A 13235-nucleotide genomic window follows, 5' to 3' on the forward strand; every position below is an offset into this window, starting at 1 on the left:
GAGAGTGGCCTCCATAGAGAGAGGGATTGTTAACAAATGGTATTTGTGAACCAAAGTGTCTGTGCAAACATTAGTTAATTCATGAAAATAAAGAGCGTAATAAGCTGACATGTCTGTCTAATCACCAGCTGCTTCCCCATTCAATCTTCTGCCCATCTCTCAACCAGTGCATTTTTTGTTTGAAAAACAAGTGCCCCATTTCATGATATGAGGGAAGGTTGATGCCCTGAATGCAGCAAAGACAAACCCGTCTAGTGAGCACCATGATGCTGCCAAGACCATGGGTTTGTAATGATGACAGTGCGATGGAGGTTGGTGTTGCAGTAACTGCATCCTGGTTTTCAATGAAGCAATTCTTTCAGATAAGAATTGAATCTGAGCATGTTTGAATGCAATATGCATTTGACCTTTCATTCAATATTATAATTCTTTCTGTTGCATGTTCTGTTCGCAGCTGTTCACAGAACTCAAACCCTATGAGACGATTGCCACAAAAAGGGTCTGGAATGAATATCGTGATGTGTTTGATGCTATCCCTTTCCCAGACAAAGCGAGGTAAATGTACAACTCACTGTTAATACCAGTCTTTGGGAACCAGGAAAAATAGAAGCATATGTTTATTGAGATGAGGAGGGATTTCTTCACCCAGAGAGTGGGGAGCCTGTGGAATTCTCTGCCACAGAAGTTGGTTGAGGACAAAACATTGAATGTTTTCAAGAAAGAGCTGAATATATTTTTAGGGCTAAAGGAATCAAAGGATATGGGGAGAAAGTGGGAACAGATTACTGAGTTGGATAATGAGACATGATCATATTGAATGGTAGAGCAGGCTCGAAGGGCTGAATGGCCTACCCCTGCTCCCATCGTCTATGTTTTTATGTTTGTTTCCTGTTCTCAATGTTGGATCCTGAATAGGTCAACTATTACTTTATTTCACATTAACAATGAATCATACCAATCACCAAATTAGTAGGAGCAGATCCAGCATAGATGGGTTACAGCTCAGAAGGATGCCATTCAGCCCATCATGTCTATGCTAACTCCTGCAACTGCAATTCAACCAATCTCTTCCTTGCTCTTTCCCCGTTGTCTGGCACTTTCTCATTTAACCTTCAGATGCTCATCTGATTCCCGTTGAAAGCCATTAGTTCTGCCAGTGTTGAAATATTGGCATAGGATAAACAGTGTTTCAGTTCTGATACAGTCGATAGATTTGGAAGCTGATTCCTCAGAAACATAAATGGTTGGCAGATACTTATTGAGGCAGCAGGGGCTGGAGGCACATGGAGAGGTCCCAGCTAAAGGTCTGCTCAGGATGTCCGGGAGGTATCATCCACAGTGCCATTTCCACCAGATGTGTGAGGCACAGTGTTGCCACAGACTGAGGATGTGCCAGGACACTGTCACCGAAATATACCAACTGGTGGAGTAGGACCTGAGACATGAAGGAAAAGGTGGCAAGTCTATGGTTGTCAAGGTGACAGTTGCACTCAAACTGTGAGTAACTTGCTCCTTCCAAGGATTCACTTGGAATCTCTGTGGGATCTCACAAACCTCAACCCCCTCCAGGTGGACTTGTATCTGTTTTCCATTTCCAGGGTGTGTTTACAGTTTGCATGAGGATGGAAGGCAATTCAAGATTGTGGTTGGTGCAGAGGTACAGCATCATTATGGTAATCCAGGGGCTCTCCACCTCTGCTCTCCCACTCCCACAGCTTCCTTACCTACTTCTATCATTCCCACCCCTTCCCCAACTCTTGTTGCCCCTGAGCCTCCATGTTCCTTCCTTTCTGGCACTCCCTGTCAATTCCATCAATACGGAGCTATCACACATTCCTTGGGCATGACTTTCAATTCCAACTTCATCTTCCAACGTCACTCCTTCAGCTTAGTCACACCAACAATCATACACTCCTTTCTCCCCCTGTACCCCCACCCCCAGATGTCACTGCGATTGTGACCATTCATCACCCGACTCCTGTACCTATGTCTTTCAATGTACTATCATCTCCTCACTTTACCTGTCGAGTTGCCGCCCCCGTCACCATCTTCAATCCTTACACTTTATTTCCCCAACATTCATACTATAGCAGCGGCCCCTGATATCCACCCATTGACTTTCATTGAGCTAAGCCCCAGACCTGACTGTGGCCCACTGACTAACTTGGGCAGACAACCCCGACGAACAAGTGATTCGACCCATGATTGTTCTCTGTGCAGCTCCTCACTGTCTTATTCATTGCATTGGTTTTACAGAACTGAGTGTGGTCTGCTCCCTGGATTGTAGTGATCCAGAACCTCAACCCTGGACTGCTCAAGTGGCCAACCATTTATGCCCAAGTTCCCTGGATGGATATCAGACTTTATTTAATGTATCAGCAAACCAAGACTGAAAATTGTTTCCTGTGATGTGATTGAGGGCTACTTCCCTCAGAGTTCCAGACATGACCATTTAGTTGATGCACATTCAGTGTACTTGTCACATGTACTGCTGTCACATGCTGCAGGTATAATGTGTGTACAATGAACACAGTGCTAGGGAAAGAGGCAGAAAGTGTGAAAAGAATGGGGAGAGCAGGGAGACGATGCATTGAGAGGAAGGCAGCAAGTTTAGATAGAGAGTGGTGGGGGGGGGATGACTTCATTCTGTATACAGCATCAAAAGAGGAGAAAGCAAGTTTAAAAAGAGCCCGGTAACTGAGCTGTGGCTTCATTTTGAATCAGCACCAAGAGAGTTCGAGTCGAAAATAGAATCTAAGAGTGTTATCACAGGAAATCAGTAAGTTCATTGGTTGGTGAGAAGTTGATGTAGGGAACAAATAGCTTAAAACTGGTGGTGTCGATGGTAGTCATGATTTGGAGATGCCGGTGTAGGACTGGGGTGGACAAAGTTAAAAATCCCACAACACCAGGTTATAATCCAACAGGTTTTTTTGGAAGCACTAACTTTCGGACTGCTGTTCCTTCATCAGGTGGTTGTGGAGTATAAGATTGTAAGGCATAGAATTTATAGCAAAAGTTTACAGTGTGATGTAACTGAAATAATATATTGAAAAATACCTGGATTGTTTGTTAAGTCTCTCATCTTTTAGAATGACCGTGTTGGTTTCAGTTCTTTCATGTGTAAATCACAAAACATTTTTCAAAAGATACATTCCCAAGTGAACTTTAACAATTGGGGTCATGTCGGCCGAGATAATGTATTGAAGGTGTGGGCTGCCCTGTGTGCCCAATCCCCATGGAAAAGTAGTCACCTCCACTTTACTGTTCTGATCCTATGACCCATTACTTTTGTTGATTTTCCTGTTTCTCCGATTTATTCTCCCGATATTTCTCTGATCATTTTCCCAACATGCAAGGAGCAACTGTTTCTTGGGTGAATGCACATAAATGTGTGGATATACTATTAATGTTCCATGGAATATCTTTGAAATGAAATGCTTCTTTTATTAAGCAAGCAGTGAAAATACCAGAGGTGGTAGGTGTGCTACAATGTTTGCAGGGAATTCAAGTTGCTACAGCAGCTTGCACTTTTACCCACATGTTTTGGTCTGAAGCTACGGATAGTGATGGTGGAGACTCCAACATTCCTTCCATCACCTGGCTAGCCCGGAGTCTCTCCCACCGTAATTACTGTGACGTGTTGAAAGGATTTACCAGTTGATGCTCGCCCTGTTTGGCCAAATTTTGAATAGACCTCCATTTTCCGTCAAGTCCTGAAGCGGGACTTGAATCCAGAACCTCTAGCTCAGAGGCAGTGAAGGCTATCCTCTGTATCACAAGATCTCTGTACGACCTCACCTCTTATCCCAGCACCCAATGATACACAATAAATAAACTAAATATTAGTATTTTACTCTGACATTAACAACACCTTCTTTATCTTAGAGCCAAAGATATCTTTATTACGTTTAAGAAACCTGTTTCATGGTTCATTGGATATCTAAACTCCTCGGTTTTGTTTCAAACTTACCTGAGGGAAAAGCTGGAAGATGCTAAAGCCTTCATGGAAAATACTGAACAAAGGTAAACAAACAAGTGTATGAAAACCGTGTTATTTTCACTGGTCTTCCTGATGAAATTTAATTGTACCAAACACCGTGGAGTTAGCTAAGGGCCCCAGTGACTCACAGAGGCTGCATTGGAACTGGGCTTGGCGACCTCTCTGTTGACCCTAATTTGTGTTAATGGCTTTGATGGGTTTCTTCAGTTTTTTTCAGAATCTAAGTTAGAGTCAGTTCAATTCCAGGAACGAATAGATGAATTCAGGCAAGAATTCAGGTAGATCATCAGGCAAGTCTTAACATTGATAACTGTGTATATGAACATATAGGAGCAATATCTACACTCATCTGTTGGGGAAAAGGTATGTTTACAAATACCTTCAGAAGTCAGTATATTTTGTTTCATAGTCATTTACTGGCTTGCACAGGAATTGAAAGTAAATTGATGACAGCAGTCTACAATGATTACACATACACTGAAGAGATTTAATGAAGAGATCACCCATACTGTGTTTGAGCTTGAAGGTATCTGCTGGTCAATCTGCGTCGAATTCTGAATAATATTCTCTCACATTTGTATTTTAAACATTTCTTTCCTCTTTCATTTGTGTCGCATGTTTATAGTAGTATTCATTCCATCAGCTGAAATAACTTGCATTTCCAACAAGAGTCAATACTCAAGCCTTCACCTCGACTGGAACATTCAATTAACTCAGAATAGTTACAAGGAGGAAACATTCTCTGCAGGGCTGTTCATTTCTTAAAGCCACAGCTTATTAACTTGATTGGATGAATATAACTATAGTTATCTCAGTTCTGGGAAGACAAGGACAATCATCAAGCCCAGTAAACAGTTGTGGCGTTTTAATGAACCTCCGTCTCAGATAATAGGTCATTCAGGCCATCGAGCCTGGCCTGCCTGTTGATAAGATGATTTCTGATCTGATTGAGGCTTCAACTTGACTTTCCTGTCTACCCCAGTAACCTTTGACTCCCTTGCTAGACAAGAACGTAACTCTGACTAAAATATATTCAATGATCCTTCCCTCAGCACTCTCCATGAAAGGACAGCCCACAGACTCTCAACTCTCTGAGAGAAGAACATGTTCTCCTCATCCCTATTTTAAATGAGGGATCCCTTATTTTTACACCCATTTGTTTTACACAGCACGAGTTTTAAAAAACATCCAGTTTGTATGGAATTAGTAGACAATAGACAATAGGTGCAGGCGTAGGCCATTCTGCCCTTCGAGCCTGCACCACCATTCAATATGATCATGACTGATCATCCTTAATCAGTATCCTGTTCCTGCCTTATCTCCATAACCCTTGACTTCACTATCCTTGAGAGCTCTATCCAACTCTTTCTTAAATGAATCCAGAGACTGGGCCTCCACTGCCCTCTGGGGCAGAGCATTCCACACAGCCACCACTGTCTGGGTGAAGAAGTTTCTCCTCATCTTTGTCCTAAATGGTCTACCCCGTATTTTTAAGCTGGTTCCTCTGGTTCGGCACTCAGCCAACAGCGGAAACATGTTTCCTGCCTCCAGAGTGTCCAATCCTTTAATAATCTTATATGTCTCAATCAGATCCCCTCTCAGTCTTCTAAACTCAAGGGTATGCAAGCCCAGTCGCTCCAGTCTTTCAGCGTAAGGTAGTCCCATCATTCCAGGAATTGACCTCGTGAACCTACGCTGCTCTCCCTCAATAGCCAGAATGTCTTTCCTCAAATTTGGAGACCAGAACTGCACACAATACTCCAGATGTGATCTCACCAGGGCCCTGTACAGCTGCAGAAGAACCTCTTTGGTTCTATACTCAATCCCTCTTGTTATGAAGGCCAGCATGCTATTAGCCTTCTTCACTACCTGCTGTACCTGCATGCTTACCTTCATTGACTGGTGTACAAGAGCACCCAGATCTCTTTGTACTGCCCCTTTACCTAAATTGATTCCATTTAGGTAGTAATCTGCCTTCCTGTTCTTGCCACCAAAGTGGATAACCATACATTTAGATACATTAAACTGCATCTGCCATGCATTTGACCACTCACTTAACCTGTCCAAGTCACCCTGTAATCTCCTAACATCCTCCTCACATTTCACCCTGCCACCCAGCTTAGTATCATCAGCAAATTTGCTAATGTTATTATAATATCATCTTCTATATCATTAATATATATTGTAAAAAGCTGCGGTCCCAGCACTGATCCCTGCGGTACCCCACTGGTCACTGCCTGCCATTCCGAAATGGAGCCGTTTATCATTATTCTTTGTTTCCTGTCAACCAACCAACTTTCAATCCAAGTTAGTACTTTGCCCCCAGTACCATGCGCCCTAATTTTGCTCACTAACCTCCTATGTGGGACTTTATCAAAAGCTTTCTGAAAGTCCAGGTACTCTACATCTACTGGATCTCCCTCGTCCATCTTCAGAGTTACATCCTCAAAAAATTCCAGAAGATTAGTCAAGCATGATTTCGCCTTCATAAATCCATGCTGTCTCTGACCTATCCTGTTATTACTATCCAGATGTGTCATAATTTCATCCTTTATAATAGACTCCAGCATCTTTCCTTAAAAATGTATTGCTGGAAAAGCACAGCAGGTCAGGCAGCATCAAAGGAGAAGGAGAATCGACGTTTTGGGCATAAGCCCTTCTTCAGGAATGACAGTCATTACTGAAGAAGGGCTTATGCCCGAAACATTGATTCTCCTTCTCCTTTGATGCTGCCTGACCTGCTGCGCTTTTCCAGCAACACATTTTTAAGCTCTGATCTCCAGCATCTGCAGTCCTCACTTTCTTCCAGCATCTTTCCCACCACTGAGGTCAGACTAACTGGTCTATAATTTCCTGCTTTTTCTCTCCCACCTTTCTTAAAAAGTGGTACAACATTAGCCACCCTCCAATCCGCAGGAACAGATCCTGAATCTATCGAACTCTGGAAAATAATCACCAACGCATCCACGATTTCTCGAGCCACCTCCTTCAGTACCCTGGGATGTAGACCATCAGGCCCTGGGGACTTATCAACCTTCAGACCTTACAGTCTCTCCAACACCAATCCCTGGTAAATATAAATTCCCTTCAGTTCAGGTCCTTCAGCTACTGTTACCTCAGGGAGATTGCCTGTGTCTTCCCCAGTGAACACAGATCTGAAGTACCAATTCAATTCTTCTGCCATTTCTTTGTTCCCCGTAATATATTCCCCTGTTTCTGTCTTCAAGGACCCAATTTTAGTCTTAACCATTTTTTGCCTTTCACATACCTAAAAAAGTGTTTACTATCCTCCTTTATATTTTTGGCCAGTTTACCTTCATACCTAATTTTTTCTCTGTGTATTTCCTTCTTAGCAATCCTCTGTTGTTCTTTAAAAGCTTCCTAGTCCTCCATTTTCCCACTTATCTTTGTTTTGTTATACTTTTTCTCTTTTAACCTTATATGTTTCTTAACTGCCCTCGTCAGCCATGGCCACCCATGCCTCCTCCAAGGATCTTTCTTCCTTTTTGGAATGAACTGATCCTGTATCTTCTGCATTATACACAGAAATATCCGCCATTGTTCCTCCACTGTCATCCCTGCTAAGGTATTGCACCATTGAACTTTGGATTAGTGGTGCTGGAAGCTCCTTCCTCGTAGCTCCATAGTTCCCTTTATTCAACAGAAATATTGTCACTTCCGATTGTACCCTCTCCCTCTCAAATTGCAGATTGAAGCTTATTGTATGATGGTCACTACTTCCCATTGGCTCCTTCACTTCGAGGTCCCTGATCAATTCTGGTTCATTACACAATACCAGATCCAGAATTGCCTTCTCCCTGGTAGGCTCCAGCACCAGCTGTTCTAAGAATCCATCTCGGAGGCACTCCACAAAGTCTCTTTCTTGAGGTCCAATACCATCCTGATTGTCCTAGTCTACCTGCATGTTGAAATCCACCATAACAACTGTAGTAACATCTTTGCGACAGGCCAATTTCAGCTCCTGATTCAACTTACATCCGACATCCAGACTACTGTTTGGGGGCCTGTAGATAACTCCCAAGAGGGTCTTTTTACCCTTAGAATTTCTCGGCTCTATCCATACTGACTCTAATTCCCTTGATTCTAGGTCCCCCACGCAGGGGACTGAATATCATCCCTTACTAACATGGCCACCCCACCCCCTCTGCCCGTCAGTCTGTCCTTACACTAGCACATGTAGCCTTGAATATTCATTTCCCAGGCCCTGTGGGTGGCACGGTGGCACAGTGGTTAGCACTGCTGCCTCACAGCGCCAGAGACCCGGGTTCAATTCCCGCCTCAGACGACTCTCCTGCATATTCTCCCCATGTCTGCGTGGGTTTCTTCCGGGTGCTCCGGTTTCCTCCCACAGTCCAAAATGTGCAGGTTAGGTGAATTGGCCATGCTAAATTGCCTGTAGTGTTAGGTGAAGGGGTAAATGTAGGGGAATGGGTCTGGGTGGGTTGTGCTTTGGCGGGTCGGTGTGGACTTGTTGGGCCGAAGGGCCTGTTTCCACACTGTAAGTAATCTAAAAAAAACACTTGAAGCCACGTCTCAGTTATCCCCACAATATCGTATCTGCCAATTTCCAAAAGAGCCTCAAGCTCATCCATCTTATCTCTAATGTTTCGTGCATTCATATAGTATTTTTAATTTGTTACTGCCCTCACCCTTCCCATCAACTCCTATTTCACTCAACCTTACAGCATGATCCCTTTCTGAGTTTTCTGCTTCATTGATACAGTTTTCTTTCTTGACTTCCCTTGTTCTAATTTTCCCTTCAATTTCCTTCTTAAACATCCAGTTTGTCCCCTCCCCCCCGCTACTTAGTTTAAAAGTAGCTGTGTTGCAGTAGCAAACCTGCCTGCCAGAATGCTGGTCCCTAACATATTAAGGTGCAAACCCTCTCTCGTAGAATTTATGCTTACCACAAAATATACCCCAGTGATCCAAGAATTTAAATCCTTGCTTCCTGAACCAGTTCCCCAACCACACGTTCAAGTCCATTATCTCCCTGTTTCTGGCCTCACCAGCCCGAGGAACTGGAAGCAAACCGGAGATAACCACCCTGGACATCCTGCTTTTCAGCCTTCTTCCTGGTTCTCCAAAGTCCTACTGTAGTACGTTCCTCCTCTTGTTCCCGACATTACTTGTGCCGACATGTACCACCACCTCTGGCTCTTCACCTTCGTCCTTGAGAATTTCCTGCACTCTGTCTGTGATGTCTTTAACCCTGGCACCAGGAAGGCAACACACCATCCTTAAATCCCGTCTGCTGCCACAAAAACCCCAGTCAGTTCCTCTCACAATGGAGTCCCCTATTACTATGACTCTGTGCGATGTCCGACTCTTCCGCTCTGCCTCTGCGCCAACGTTTGATTGACAGACCTGGCTGCCTCGCGGACTGGCAGTGTCATCTGTCTCTAATGTTTCCAAAAGATTTAAATTGTTCCTGACAGGTACTTGCCCCGGGGTCTCTTGCACCTGTCTCCTCTCTGCCTTCCTCATCGTCAGCTCTCTTCTGCTCTCTTCTGGTGCGATTGGTGTAATAACCTCACTGAAGGTCTTGTCCAGAAAGATCTCGTTCTCTCGGATGAGCCTAAGATCCTTGAGTTCTTTCAGAAGTGTTCCTTATCTGTCAGGCAGCTACCAGTGTGTTTATCTCTAACTTGATGTTTTAATTAAGATAACGATTTCTCTATGGACCTAGTATCGCTAGGTGGATGGTTTCTCATTCTCTGCCACATTCATGTCGCAGTGTGGTCAGCAGGGTTGAGCCTAGCTGACATCTCATCATCTGAATATGGTTAGGATCGTCGGGGCTACTCCTGTAAGCCAATCAGCCCCTCAAGCCTTCCTCATCCTTCAGTAAGGTTAGGACTGACCTGATTGTGGTCTTCACTCCATTTGCCTGTTCACCTAACCCCTAACAGCCCTCATTCATCAGAGATTTATCTCAATCAGCCTTGAATATATTCCATGATATAGCTTCCTCGATGGAAAAGTATTAAACAGACCAAAAACCCTCTGAGAAATTCCCCTCAGCATCATCCTAAACAGGAACACCCTTATTTTTAAACTGTGCTCCCTAATTTGATACTACCCTGTGAAAGGAAACATCATTTCAGCATTTACCCTGTCAAGCCTGTTCAGAGTTTTATGCTTCAGTAAGATAACCTCCCAATTTTAGTACTGAGAAGAATATCGGCCTGATTTGCTGTACCTGCCATCAGAAAATAGCCCCTCATCTCAAACATTGCCCAGTGAATTTTCCTTGAACTCCCGCCAGTGCAAGTATGTCCCTTCTTAAGTAAGACAGAGCGGAGCTAGACAAAGGAAACACAATAATCTTGGCACTGTCTCACCAAACCCAACTCATGACCACTTCATTCTAGAAGGACACGGCAGCCGATACATGGGAACACCACCACCTTTAAGTTCTCCTCCAAGTCACTCACCATCCTGATTTGGAAATACATCGCCGTTCCTTCCCTGTCAAAATCCTGGGATTCTCTTCCAAAAGGCATCGTGGGTCTACCTGCAGCAGACGGACTGCATTAGTTCAAACAATCAGCTCACCACCACCTTCTCAAGGGAAACTAGGGGTGGTAGTAAATGCTGACCCAGCCAGCGGCACCAACCTCCCATGAATAAATAAACAATTATCTCATTGAAACCTATACGATTGTTAAGGGACTTGGCTGGTTAAATGCCGAGATGATGTTTCCTCTTGTAGGGCTGGAGAACCTGGTCCCAGAACAAATTTAAAACGGAGGTGAGGAGAAATTTCTTTTCTCAGAGTGTTGTGAGTCTTTGGAAGTGGAACTGGAAAAAGAGTTGACAATGGGAACTGTGTATCTGAACAGGACGTATCTCATCTGTTACACATTGTAGTTTTGGAAACTTAACGCTCTTCCTGCTCAGAATTCAAATTAGTAATAGCCACAGATTATTTGGTACAACTTTAAGGGGTTTGTAGGAACAGAGAGATAGATGCGGATTTATATCTATAAAGGTTGTAGGACAAGGTGAGTGAGCTGGTGAAAGAAATTACAGGATCCTGGTCTTTATAAATGGAAGTACACAGGATAAATGCAAGGAAGTTATGCTAAACCATTATAAGTCATTGTGTACTGCATTCAGGAGGAGTAGGCCATTCTGCCTTTTAAGAGACATTGAGGTCTGCAGATGATGGAGATCAGAGTTGAGAGTGTGTCACTGGAAAAGCACAGCAGGTCAGGCAGCATCCGAGGAGCAGGACAATCGACGTTTCGGGCCGGAGCCCTTCATCTGGAATCTGCCTTTTAGCCAATCCCACCATTCAAGATCATGTTTTCAGAAGGACATTCAAGGTCTTGGATAGGCTATAGGAGATTTACTGGAATGATACAAGAGATAAGTGGCTTCAATCACAGGGATTGTTCACTTCAATGCAGCAAAGAAGAAAGGGAGATTGAAGTGGCTGTTGTGGTGCGATGCTGATATTCCTACCTTTTGAGCTTGCAGGCATGGGTAGAAGTTTTACTTGCTCCAGAGATGTGTGTTAGCATCTCTGAGCAGGCTACTGAATCTAAATGGAGGGTGGGGTAGGCTGGATTTGATTGAGTTCCATCAATCAGAATGGTTTCCACTAACAAAAAGGTCAGTAACCAGAGGAGACTGATTGGTACAATTGGTAAAATTACAGGCATGTGTGGCAATTTGCTTATTCATGAACCAAGTGGGTAATGATCCAGAACACAGTGCCTGAAAGGGCAGTGGAATCACATTCAATAATAACTTTCAGAAGGGAATTTGATGAATTGTTGAAGGGATTAATTCCAATGCAAGGGGAAGAGTGCAGAGCGTGGGACTAACTGCTTCCAAGAGCATGATGGGCTCAATATTATCCTTCCAACATTTCTGTGAATTTATTCTCTCTCTGAGAGTGTTGCACAATGTTGCACTGATTTCTCTTGAGTTGAATGTTGTATAATGTAGATTTTATTTGATGTATTTTCTCTCTGTCTGTCTCTAGGCTTCTGAAGGCCATGGGAGTGTCCAGTGAGGCTATTGTAGAATTCCGTACCAAATATTACTGTCTCTTGGCAAGCAAACCTGAGTGATATCTTCAGGCCTCCTTCCAGAATCCTTCATATGACACAGACTAACTTCTATCCACAAACCCTGTGACTCTCCAAGAACAAGATTTCAGGGAATTTATGTTGCAGATGTTTCATCCCCTGTCTAGGTGATATCCTCAGTGCTTGGGAGCCTCCTGTGAAGTGCTTCTGTGATCTTTCCTCCGGCATTTATAGTGGTTTGAATCTGCCGCTTCCGGTTGTCAGTTCCAGCTGTCCGCTGCAGTGGTCGGTATATTGGGTCCAGGTCGATGTGCTTATTGATTGAATCTGTGGATGAGCGATCCACAGATTCAATCAATAAGCACATCGACCTGGACCCAATATACTGACCACTGCAGCCGACAGCTGGAACTGACAACCGGAAGCGGCAGATTCAAACCACTACAAATGCCGGAGGAAAGATCACAGAAGCACTTCACAGGAGGCTCCCAAGCACTGAGGATGTCACCTAGACAGGGGACGAAATGTCTACAACACAAATTTCCGGCTCGGCGAACAGAACCACAACAACAAGCACCCGAGCTACAAATCTTCTCACAAACTTTGAACAAGATTTCAGTCAGAAATGGGATGTAGTTTTAAAACACAATAAATTGCTGGATTCCTTGAGATGAAAAATGGTTATTTGAAAATCCATTTGATGTGGTCAACCAAAATGATGTTTTTTTAGATATGGACTGAACAGTGTCCCCTTAAAACAGCTCACATCCTTCAGATACTGTCTCTTATAAAAGGATGACAGTTTTGTCCTATGACCCGTGGGACTGTGGTAGAAACATAGGAAGATTAATGTGATAGAACTCTGCAGTATCGACACCGTGAGGGTGACTTTGGTTAGGAGCTCGGCTTATAATGTTGTTCAATATACCAGGCTGTAGTATCAATTGGAGGTCTCAGTTATCTGTTTCAATGACTTGTAGTGCACATTTAAAACATATAGGATATGGAGGGGATTTGTCAGGGTAGATGCTGAAAGGATATTTTCTCTGTCGGAGAGAATCAGGGACATAGTTTTAAAATGATGGGGTCTCCCATTTAAGATGGAGATGAAGAGGAATTCTTTGACTCAAAAGTCCTCTTCCCCAGAGAGTGGCAGAGGTTGGCTCATG

The 13235-nt window shown here is 43.6% G+C and overlaps 1 protein-coding gene across 5 annotated transcripts in view; it reads left to right on the top strand.

Annotated features, from left to right (window-relative positions):
• The window catches only part of LOC140481893 (putative methyltransferase DDB_G0268948), a 66070-nt gene extending 53793 nt beyond the window's left edge, over nucleotides 1–12277 (top strand). For 4 of the 5 annotated variants that reach the window (XM_072578529.1, XM_072578527.1, XM_072578530.1 and 1 more), the window contains exons 5-7: nucleotides 455–555; nucleotides 3889–4026; nucleotides 12021–12276. In XM_072578529.1, the coding sequence (XP_072434630.1) occupies nucleotides 455–555; nucleotides 3889–4026; nucleotides 12021–12108 (327 nt within the window). In that variant the 3' untranslated portion in view covers nucleotides 12109–12276. Of the gene's footprint in view, nucleotides 1–454; nucleotides 556–3888; nucleotides 4027–12020 lie in introns of all 5 variants that reach the window. The other variant, XM_072578531.1, reaches the window with a different exon arrangement.
• Nucleotides 12278–13235: the final 958 nt, after the last annotated feature.

Source organism: Chiloscyllium punctatum, chromosome 10, assembly GCF_047496795.1.
Source record: "Chiloscyllium punctatum isolate Juve2018m chromosome 10, sChiPun1.3, whole genome shotgun sequence".
NCBI lineage: Eukaryota > Metazoa > Chordata > Chondrichthyes > Orectolobiformes > Hemiscylliidae > Chiloscyllium > Chiloscyllium punctatum.